This window comes from Myotis brandtii, unplaced genomic scaffold, assembly GCF_000412655.1.
Source record: "Myotis brandtii unplaced genomic scaffold, ASM41265v1 scaffold630, whole genome shotgun sequence".
NCBI classification, from domain to species: domain Eukaryota; kingdom Metazoa; phylum Chordata; class Mammalia; order Chiroptera; family Vespertilionidae; genus Myotis; species Myotis brandtii.
The window spans coordinates 1,520,839-1,533,229 of NW_005370412.1; the positions used below are offsets into that span (position 1 = coordinate 1,520,839).

Sequence of the window (12,391 nt, forward strand, 5' to 3'; positions counted from 1 at the left end):
GCTGGGGCCCCCCCCCCCCCCCCCCAGTGCACAAATTTTTGTGCACCGGGCCTCTAGTGTTAAATTATAATATGCAATTTCATTTCCTACACATAAAATCATACCTCAGATTGCTCTAACTCATCAATTTATAAATGTTACTTTATGCTAACAGTTTCTAATTATCTTTTATTGTACAGCAGATAATTAATGTGGCCTATTTCTTCAAGTCCTTTATTATCCTATATAATAAAAGCCTAATATGCTAAGTGTCCAGTCGTCCATTCAACCAATCAAAGGGTAATATGCTAATGATATGCTAAGGCCACTCAACTGCTCACTATGACATGCACTGACCACCAGGGGGCAGACGCTCTGACCAGTAGGTTAGCTTGCTGTTGGGCTCTGGCTGATCGGGACTGAGCTGATCAGGACCCTCCTGCGGTCCCTCCCTGGCTGGCCAACCGATCGTGCACCAGTGGGGTCCCTCGGCCTGGCCTGAGCCCGCTCGTAATCTGGGACCCCTCGGGGGATATTGGAGAGCCAGTTTTGGCCCGATCCTGCAGCCAGGCCGAGGGACCCCACTGGTGCACAAATTCGTGCACTGGGCCTCTAGTACTTCCATGAAGAACGAAAACCTTTCATAAGGCTTTAAGACAATGGAAACTGCAAGTCTTTGGAAATTCTCCTCTATGTCCCTACATAATTATATTTGCCATTCCTCATTAATCAGGTTTATTCTCTAAGACACATGCTTTAGTTTGGTTTGGATAACTAAGTTTGTCTTCCTTTTAATATTTCTTAAAATATAACCTAATAAGCTTTATTACCATATTAAAAGGCAGCTCCTTCTCCTATCTCCTAGCACTTTCTCTGTTCTTTTCTTCTGTCAGAACCACTTACCTTTTCATAAACCATACTTTAGCTTTATTAATCTCTAAGAAATAAAATACTAGAAAGATGCTAAAATGCACCAATTTATTAAGTCTAATTCAAACATTTTGATTCACCTGACAGAACCCAAGCATGCCTCTCCAAGCTTATCTTTCAGATTCACACAATCCCTATTTCTGCAAGTCTATGTGCAAACTTTTCACCAGATTTCATTCTTCCCAACTGTAAATAAAGTTCTATGCTCTCCTCTTTTAATTAACATTGCCATTAAAACCAATTTTCCTTGACAGTATGCAATTCATTCCAATCGTTTTTGATCTGCAAACATATACAGGCATGCCTCGGAGATATTGTGGGTCTGGTTCCAAACTACCACAATAAAGCAAAGATTGCAATAAAGCAAGTCACACCAATGTTTTTGTTTCCCAGTGCATATAAAAGCTATGTTTACACTATACAGCAGTCTATTAAGTGTGCAATAGCATTATGTCTTAAAAAAATGACCATACCTTCATTAAAAAATAATTTATTGCTAAAAATTGCTAACCATCATCTGAGCTTTCAGTGATTTGTAATCTTTGCTGGGGGAGGGTTTTGCCTCAGTGTTGATGGTTGCTGACTGATGAGGGTTGTGGTTGCTGAAGATTGGGGCGGCTGTTTTCTTCAAATAAGACTCTTCCTTTCACAAATGATTTCTCTGTGTCATGCGATTCAGTTTCATAGGACTTGTGATTGGTGTCTAAAGTGTGCAGGAGGCAGCTGATCTATGTTTCTCTCTCATCTATGTTTCTACCTCTCTATCCCTCTCCCTTCCTCTCTGTAAAAAATCAATAAAATATATTTTAAAATAATAATAATAATAAATCTTACTATATAAATTACCTTATTCTGTCTCATCCTTTGTAAAAGGAATGCACAAATTTCGCTATTTCATTTTCTCACTATACAACCAAAAGATTCCTTTGTGAATAGCCTAATAACATATTGTTTGGACTTATACGGCAATTGTAGAACAATAGAAACTCTTAAATATATTTAATCCACTAGATTTGCAATGCCCTGATTCAAATCACAGCTATTTTAACTTCAAATAAGATGTGCTTTCGGTGTATATGCAAAATTAATTGCATGTGGTAACACACTAAAGTAAATTCTATTTCCTTTTACAAGCTCACTAACTATAACTCTTATAACAAACAGATAGCTGATCAATTTCTCATCAGGAACCATAAATTGGCACTCAGTCTCGTAGGTGATAAACTATGTTTCACTTCTCAACCTTCAATGAAGAAAATGGAATTTTAATCAGTATTGGTATTCACTACCCCTCAACACTCTAATCCCAAAGAGATCAACCTGTGGTTACCAGGCCTAAGAATATTATTCAATCCTAAAAATCATCACACTTCATCTTTTCAAATAGAATAGAACTTTCAAGTTCAAAATATACTAACAATCTATGCTTTAAAGAATGAGCTATTTTATCTTTTAAAAATATACACATATATATTTACAAGTGTGTGCATGTGCATGCATGTGCAGATATATATGTATGTACTTCTGCTGAAAAATAAAGCCTAAAACAATGAACAACTCAGTAGCAATGACACTTTGAAAGAGTTGCCAGTATGTGGCTTTTAAAGGAATTAACACTCCCTGGTTATCACTAAAAGAACCTTGACTCCTTGCCAGAATGTCTGATCCCATGTCCTAGGCTGGAAATACATGAGCCTGGAAAATTTTGTCATATCAGGTAAAAAAAAAAAAGGAGCTACCAAAGACTATGAGGGTCATATCAAAAGCAATGAGGAAATTAGCTGCAGAGGTTCCCACTGGGCCAAAGATGAAAATCTGATCGTTAACAAGGACAAAAACTACACTGTACCAAAACATACCAAGTATGTTTAAATATATTAATTCATTAAGACACTTTTAAAAAGTTTCATTGGTCAACTTTGGAAAATGTTAGAGAACCAATATTATTTTGAAAACTAGCAACAAAGGGAAAGAATTAGGCAATTATCCTACCTTTCCTATACAATTTGTATAGCTAAGGGTAACTAAAGGGAAGTTTCTCTTTACAAAATTCTGGTGATAAACACAGGAGAATTAGAACATCACTATTTTGTAAACCTTACTGAATTCATGAATCTAGAGTTAGGCAATAATTGTCAATAGCTAGTAACATTACAAAGAGAGAAACAATCTGCTATTATACATTCCTCCTAATAGAAATACACATCAGCACCTATAAAGTGTTCTTAGGGGAATAAATATATGTACATAGTATTTAATCTGAATTACATCAAGTCCCTAGATTTAACTAAAAATTTACAGGAACTACAGAAAACAGAAACCATGTTAAGGTATAGTACACCACAGAAGTGCAATCAGTAAAATCCAGAATCTGAAAGACCAAAAGAAGCAAAAAAATCTTTTTGTTCTAACAAATAATAATAAATTGTAAAGGAAAATGGAAGAGAAATAAAGTTAGAGGGAAAACCTATAGATGAGCTCTGACCAACAGAACTGTCTTCAATGAGAGAAATATTCTATGCTATTCAATATAGTAGCCCCTAACCTCATGTGGCTACTAAGCACTCTCTCTATATATAGGTAGTATGATTGAGGGTCAGAATATTTCATTTCAATTAATTTAAATAGCTACATCTGGCTGCTGGGTACCAGAATGAATGGTGCTACTATAGATCAAATGAGAACTAAGAGATTTTTAATTAATCACAATATATCAAAAAATGAATGTTATTTGGGTCCTATTCAAACTAATAAATCTTTTTTTAAAGTATAAAATAATTAGGAAAATGTGAGTCCTGACAGGTATTTAATAATATAGAAATTACTATTAATATTTTTATGTGTGATGGGGCAGAGACTATCCTTTAGAAATATTTACAGATAAAATGATACGATTTCTGAAATTTGCTTCAAAACAATCGGAGGGGGATTAAATAAGATTAGGCATTGTATTGATAAGGCACTTCATAAATTTTAGAAATGTAATTCAGTCTCCCATCGTCTAGAACTAAAAAGCAAGCTCACATCTGTTAAAACAACAAAGACCTGGAGACAGAGGTGAGGTGGAAGAAGATGCCTAAAGTGAACTCAAGCATATAATCAGAATGAATAATTTACAAGCGTACTTTCATCTTCAATGCTACTAAGAGCTGAATTCTAAGGAGCTTAGGGAGACTGTAACACATCTGCTAACCAAGTTGAATAAGCAGAGGGAACGTAAACAAAAAAGATCCAACAAAACCTGTTCATAAGATTGGGGACTAAAGAAGAAATGGCAGAAAAGCAGAGGCCACTGTAGTAGTGGTCAGTGGCTTATGTCCTTAACTATATCTATTCATTTCATTTCAGAAAGTCAGAGAACTGTATTAAGCTAACACTAGCTAGGTACACTCCCCATCAAAAGGAATACTTAACATATGTAGTATTCTCAACAATAAAGATTTTAAAATATAAAAAATAAAGGAATACTTTGTAACGAGAGGCCAAATGCGAAAAGAAAACAACTAAAGCATCTGGAGGTCTTTCTATTTTAATTCAAACAATCTGAAAAATATATTCCACTAAGTAGACATTTAAAAAAAAATTCTCCAACAATTCATATATTTTTCAAATCTATGCCTATTACATGTATCTTTGAAGGGAGGCATACCACATATGTAAAAACATGAAGTGGTTTAATATCTTACAAAAAATATGCAGCCAACCCAGTAGCTTATAAAATATGATTCCTCAGCAATCAAAGGGAATTCTATGCTTGGCATCAAGACAACATAAATGCACAAAAACACAAAATCTTTAAACTAGGACTTTATATCATCTGTTTCTCCACTGGTTTTAAAGAAATGCTACATGTGTCAGCTCAGACTATACCTTACAAAATTATAGTATCAACATTATAAAACAACAACAAAAAATACAATTAGCCATCTACCCAGCAAGGAAAATCTGCATCTCTTTAGAAAAGTTTAAAAAGTTTTAAAAAGACACAAGCTAGGTTAATTTACTCCCTTTTTTCATAAACAGTACTTTGATTTTAAGGAAGCTTGAGGAAAATAATTATTTTTATTCCGACCCACTGATGCGCTCTGTAAATATACAAGGTATGTGGCTATTTTAGATAATAGGACAAAATCTCTGGTCACAAGGGACTTACGTTGGTCTCAAGAGAATAAGTCAATGAAAAAACACAGATATCAGAAAGTGACAAATGCTATGCAAAGAAATAAATTAGAGTGATGTAATATAAAGTGACTAAATAGCTATATATATGAATGGGCATTCAAAGGCCTCTTGAGGGGCACAGCCATGTGCCCTTCAAGAATGATCCAATGATTCTCAACAAAGGGCAAGAGCTAAGGACCTATTACAAGAGCAAGTTTGGCCTGATTTAGGGACATAAAGAAAGGCAATGTGTCTGGAGTCTAGTGAGCAAGAAAGAAAATGGCAGAAGGTGAAGTCATGGACGAAGGACTAGATTATTTAGGGCCTTCTAGGTCAGAGTAAAAAATTTTTATATTATGCCCTCAGACTGTAAAAGAAATAGCCTTATGAAACTCACTGCCTCTGGGCAGTGAGGTAAAGAAAAAGTTCTTAACTCTAAATAATGTTCATTTTAGCAGACTTTCACAGAATTCCATTTTCCTATAAGAGCTAGAAGTGTATGAAAATTACAGTATGATCCAGCATAAAGGGCTGAAGAAAGATCATCATAATTTCCAACATATCTCAAAGTATCTTTGTTACAAACCAGATGGTAAAACTTAAAAAGAAAAAAAATTAAAGTAGCACAACCTTGAAAATAAAATTAAAAGAATCACTATTTAAAGCAAGTTACACAAAGTGAGAAAATCAGTTTAACTTCCATGTAATTTCATTTTTCTTACATTACTAAAATATTTTGAGGAGGTACTCTTTAGGACACATTAAATATGAGATAATAACCCAAAAAAGAACTATACATTTTGATAAATCTTAAATGTCTTCAGTGAAATATTAGAGAATTAAATATATTATAAACCAAAATTCAGTGACATAACACTAGTATCTAAGTGCCAATATCCTGGTAAAGATTTTGAAGTATTGAAGGAAGCACATTTTCAATTCAAAATGATTAGAAATGAAAGATGTAAGATAACAAAATTTTAGATTATAGATCTATAGTTTTATTAAACAACTTCAACATCTATGTCATAAAAATAAGCCTGAAAAAGCTTGTCATTAGAATGACTTCATAGAATACCAGTTTGGTATTTCATAAAGATATTAATCTGTATTAATCTAGAATATTCTTGGCAAATACTTTTTCACATTCTTCTCTCCTAAAAAAAAAAAAAAGTGATGGAAAAAATTTAAAATGCCCAGCCTCAGAAAGAATACTCCCTCAAAAAATAGTTGTTGAATTAGCTAATTAATTACTGACACAAGAACCCATACTACTTTAACTTAGAACTCTCCAAACCTATCAAAGGTTAAACCCATAAAGAATGAGCTGTGAGCAGAAGCTGAGGTAACAGAAAAAGAAGGATCAATAAAGATAATTAGAGAGATAACCACTGTCCTTAGGTTGTTTTATGACTGCCAAACTGTGTACTTGCATACATATAAATGCTTATCTCTCTCTCTCTCTCTCTCTCTCTCTCTCTCTCTCTCTCTCACACACACACACACACACACACACACACACACACACACACACAGAAAATGTGCTTTGTTGTTTTAGTCCCAGTTTAAAGACATGGCATAAATAGAAAGAAAAAGGTGTGTTGTCCAGACTAATTATGGATTAAGGATCCACTGAAGGTTAATGGATAAAGAGAAAGATATGAAAATACATTTGGAGGTTTCAACAATAAAGAATTTTTTAAAAGAAAAAGAAAATACATTTGGAGGGGTTGAAAATGACACAGATAAGAAATTTGACTCTAAGCCAGTATATGATTCACAATGCTAAGGTTGATTTAAGGATATATAAAAGATCCATCATAGGGAAAATGTTAACTAAACAAAAAATAATCTGATTGAAATATAATGTAATTATGACACATATTATGAAAACTAAAAAAGATCTACATAATAGGACAGGTTATATTGGTTTTGTACTGTGCAGTTTAAAATATAGTTCCTTAAAAAGAGATTTTATGTGACTACATGTAGGAAGGAGTTAATGCATCTTACCTTCCACAGAAGGTGCCTGGTCCTGAGCTGAATACAGCATATCCTTGAAAGCCTATTAGGAAGAAACAAAAGGAATACATGAATTGAATAATCTTTACATTAAAAGCATTTGAAGCTAAACAATTACTTCTTTTTCAACATCCACACAATGACTATATACTGTTCCCTAAATTAATTTAGTGAATTTTTTCCTTTGTTTCTCTTGCCTTAAGAGATGTATCAGCAAAAAATCTGTTATATGAGATGTCTGCATTTTACTGCCTATGTTTTCTTCTAGGGTTTTTATGGGTTCATGACTTAAATGTAAGTCTTTTTTCTATTTTGAGTTTATTCTTGTGTATGGTTTAAGTTGGTAGTCTAGTTTCATTGCATGTACCTGTTCAATTTTCCCAACACCATTTATTGAAGAGACTGTCTTTACTCCATTGATTGCTCTTGCCTCCTTTGTCAAATACCATTTGACCATAATGGCGAGGGTCAATTTCTGGGGTCTCTGTTCTGTTCCACCGATCTATAAGCCTGTTCTTGTGCAAGTACCAGGCTGCTTTTATTATAATGGCTCTGTAGTATAGTTTGATATCTGGTATTGTGATCCCTCCAACTTTGTTCTTCTTTCTCAAGATTGCTGTGGCTATTCATCATCACTATTCATCAGAGAGATGCAAATTAAAACTACAATGAGGTATTACAGAATGGCTACCATCAGTAAATCAACAAACAACAAGTGCTGTTGAGGATGTACAGAAAAGGGAACCCTAGTACACTGCTGGTGGGAACACAGACTGGCGCCGCCACTGTGGAAACAGTAAGGAGTTACCTCAAAAATTTAAAAATGGAACTGCCCTTTGACCAAGCAATCCCACTTCTGGGAATATATCCTAAGAATCCTGAAAGAATATATGAAACCCTATGTTCATAGCAGCATTATTTACAATAGCTAATATCTGGAAACAGCCCAAGTGCCCCTGTAGATGAGTGGATTAAAAAGCTGCAGTACATTTACACAATGGAATTCTATGCAGCTGTAAAAGAGGAGTTCTTACCCTTTGCAACAGTATGGATTGACCTAGAGATTATTATGCTAAGAGAAATAAGCCAGCCAGAGAAAGGCAAATATCCATGATCTCACTTATATGTGTAATCTAATGAACAAAACAAACTGATGAACAGAATAGGTCCAGAGGCATGAATACATAGAACAGACTAACAGATCTCAGGAAGAGATTAACCAAAAAACTTATGTGCATATATGCATAGCTCATGTCACAGACAATAGTGCAATGAAGGCTTGAAGTGAGACAGTGGCTGGGTGAAGGGGGGCAAAAGAGGGAGGAGAATGGGGGACATCTCTAATATTGTCAACAATAAAAAATAAATTAAGAAAAAAAGAAATTTAGTGAAATACTTCAATTAACTGTAATAAGCTAAAACAAAAATACTTTATTTTCATACCAATCCAGTACTGTCTAATTTTTAAGACAAGGGCTAATTTGTACACTTTAAAAATTAAAGGGCATTTGAAAAATGCCCCTGAAAAATCATCTGAGAGAACATAAACTCTCTGACTAAAAGAAAGAAGTTATAGAAACTGAGAACAAGAGTCCCAGAGGAATACAATGGAACACCACATAAGAAAATATGAAACACTAGATAAAATTTTTTTAAATTGTGTTATATACATAACATAAAATTTACCATCTTAACTTTGTTCAATTGTACAGTTCAATAGTATTAAGTACATTCACACTGTGTGTAGATAATTTACAGAATTCTTTTCATCTTGGGTAGAAATACTTTTCAATGGAGGTCTGGAAAGTCCTCCCTAACAGTTCAGGACTATAAAGATAGTAAAGGTTTTATTGATTTTTTTCCAAACCAGGAAATCAACTAACAACCATATTTAGGTACTCTAAATGATTGACCTTTGGTCTCTTTAAGTGGTTTGTGGGACAGGAATAAAAAGCATTTATTCATATCTATCAAAATGGTAGAATTAATTAAATGGATAAGGCTCCAGAGCTAAAGAGCTGGTCATCAGCTGAGGTGACTGTATCCAGTTCCACAGCTTCAAAGTTTAAAATACCATCTATTAGTGATTCCTAAATTGGCCACCAGCATTCCTCAACTTATGTACAATTGACATTTAGGGCCAGATAACTCTTCGTTGTGAGGGGCTGTTCTGCACATAAGAGGATTTTTTTTGTAGCACCCTGGCATCTAGGGACCCATTAGATAGCAGTAGCAACCAATCCATCAAAGTTGTGACAACCAAAAATGTCTCCAGACACTGCCAAATGTCTGGAGGAACAAAATCACCCCTATCCAAAACCACTGGCCTAAAGTCATTCATGCATATAAACCCCCCCACCAAAAAAAAAAAATCACAAAGAATATACCTCCAGGGTAACCCATTCTGTATTGAAGTCTAGTAAATGATATTCTTCCCAAATGAATTACCATTGCTTTAGATTAGTGACCAACCTGTTAGTTCCATGACTAAATAAGCTTGACAATATATAGTAAAAAAGACCTTCAAAGATTCACTATTTATGTAGAATTTGAGGCAATACAGTATTTTATTACAAGTATTTTATTACAAAAATACAAGTAATACAAGTATTTTATTACAAAAAAATACTTGCTCCTTGTTTCAGGTTCCAGACACAAAGCTCTGAAAACCCTTCAAATTTACTATCTTTTGCATACGAATGGTGGAGGAGTGGTGGGGAAGGCCCCAGATAGCTTCAGGATAGGGGTTGGTCCCCAGAAAAACCATCAACCTGATTAGAAGGTTAAAACTTTTAACCCCATCCAAGACCTCTGAGGACAGGAGAGTGGCTGAACATTGAGTTCAATCACCAATAGCCAAAGATTAAATCATCATGCCCATGTAATAAAACCTCCACAAAACATAAGTCACATCCAATTTATAGTCAGCCAGGCAGAAGTAGTGGGTACCTTGGGTACCCCATTTGCAGCTGGCATCTTAAGTAGGAGCAGTCTTGTGGGAGTTAGCCCTTAACCAATGGTGTCTGTGCTAACTCCAGACAGTGTCAGAATTGAACACACAGTTCAATTAGACACACAGTTAGTATAGAAGAAATGGCTGTCTGTGTCAGAAAAAAGTACATTTGGTGTCAGAAAATACCCAAACAGAAATCTTTTTGGAAAAAAACCTTTATTAGTGGGACACAGCTTTTGTAAGATTACATTTGAAGCTCAGCCTCATGTTTACTGACTATTAATTTTTACACTTACTTGTGTACAAAAGCTCTAAGTCAGCGGTTCTCAACCTGTGGGTCGAGACCCCTTTGGGGGTCGAATGACTCTTTCACAGGGGTCGCCTAAGACCATCGGAAAACACATATATAATTACATATTGTTTTTGTAATTAATCACTATGCTTTAATTATGTTCAATTTGTAACAATGAAAATACATCCTGCATATCAGATATTTACATTACGATTCATAACAGTAGCAAAATTACAGTTATGAAGTAGCAACGAAAATAATTTTATGGTTGGGGGTCACCACAACATGAGGAACTGTATTAAAGAGTCGCAGCATTAGGAAGGTTGAGAACCACTGCTCTAAGTGAATATGACAAAGGTATGGGACTTCTTTTAAGAAAAATGTATGTAGACACACTCACTATTTTTCTTTACAATTTCACATGTCTCAGAGACCACTAACTTCATCTAAAGAAAAGTTAGTCCATAAGATCTTACCAAACATCAGAAAGTCTTTATTTCACCTTAGAGATGAGTATTTTATATTAAAGTCCTATATAGCTGTAGAGTGGTGGTTATGTTACGTGGCTTGTACACAGTAGGAGCTCAATAAATAATTCTTATATTCAAAAGTTTCTTCTTGGGAGAAAATTACTTTAAAGATGACTGCAAAAGCAAAATCTCTGACATATAATGAAAATGAATTGAATTTGCAAAAGGAAAGCTGACAAAATTAAGTTTTTTTAAATGATTAAAATTCATTTTTTATTATAAAACTGAATCATAATTTCATTTAAATCAAGACAACCCTCAGCAAAATCATGGACAATTCTCCTTCTTACTACTTCAGTTTTCCTCTAAATAAGACTTTTTTTTTATGGTAACAGACTCTAAAGAACTCCATAAATAGGATATCATTCTATACCTGTGACAAAAGAATAGCCCCCATTTGGGAAACAGGGGTGGGAAAAGCCACAAAGTATTGCCTTAGTACCTAAGAATTGTCTGTAAGTCACCCAGATCACTTGCCTGGGTTAGGATGGCATACATCCAAATATACAAAACAACAAATTAAAAGAGTTTCCTAGATGCTTGCTCTTTTATTTTAAGGAAATCCAATACTTTATATAAAACTCTGAACTTGTATAAAAAATAAAATAAATACATACACATGTCCGTTACAGAAGATTGATTTCTAAAGGATTCAAAACAATCTTGTTCATCAGCATCTCAGAGTGTTATTTTTGTTAGAATGTTACTGAAATGTATGTAAACTAGGACAAAACTCTTAGTGTTTATTAAGAAGCCATATAACAGTAAAATCTTACAAATTAAATCCAAATACAACCACAAAACCAATACTAATCAACAACATTAACATAACAGGACAACAGATGTTGTTTGCAGAGACAAAAATCTCAACTGATAATATGAATACCATGCTGACTGCCAATATACCTGTTCTTCTGAGTTTGGAATGCCTATGTAACTGTGTCAGATGTGACATAATTCCCCAATCTCTCTTCATGAGGCAGCATAATAGAGTGGCTAAGAACTACAGAATTAGACAATATGTATGAAAACCAATTCTATCATTTATTAGCTTGGGAAAATTAACTGTTCTGTACTTCAGTACCCTTATCTGTAAAACAGGAATAGTGACTGCACATATCCCACAGGCTTATAGTGAAAATTAAAAAACTCTTAAAACACAAATGCTTATATTAATTACTAGAGGCCCGATGCACGAAATTCATGCAAGGGGCTTGGCCCTCACAGCCATGGTGGCTGCCGCAGCCCTCGCAGCCCTGCCTTCATCCAGAAGGTGGTCGGTCGGTCCCCAGCTGTGCGGTCTAATTAGCATATTATGCTTTTATTATTACAGATGATTCATGATTATTCATGAAGAGCACTTAGAACTGCTTAGAACACAGAAGATACTCAAAGAATGTTAGTTAATAGAATGTGAACTAACACAAAGCTTATGTCATACAGCAGGTTCTGGCATCATCTGGCCCTCTACTGGCCGTTTATGCATTGGATACGCTTCAGTTCTTAATGAACTCTTCACAAAGT

General features: G+C 34.6%; 1 protein-coding gene across 2 annotated transcripts in view; it reads right to left on the reverse strand.

Moving 5' to 3' along the window:
- The window catches only part of XPR1 (xenotropic and polytropic retrovirus receptor 1), a 112,544-nt gene that overhangs the window by 77,746 nt on the left and 22,407 nt on the right, over positions 1 to 12,391 (reverse strand). For both annotated transcript variants that reach the window (XM_014528348.1, XM_005880229.2), the window contains exon 2: positions 7,084 to 7,135. In XM_014528348.1, the coding sequence (XP_014383834.1) occupies positions 7,084 to 7,135 (52 nt within the window). The remainder of the gene's footprint in view (positions 1 to 7,083; positions 7,136 to 12,391) is intronic.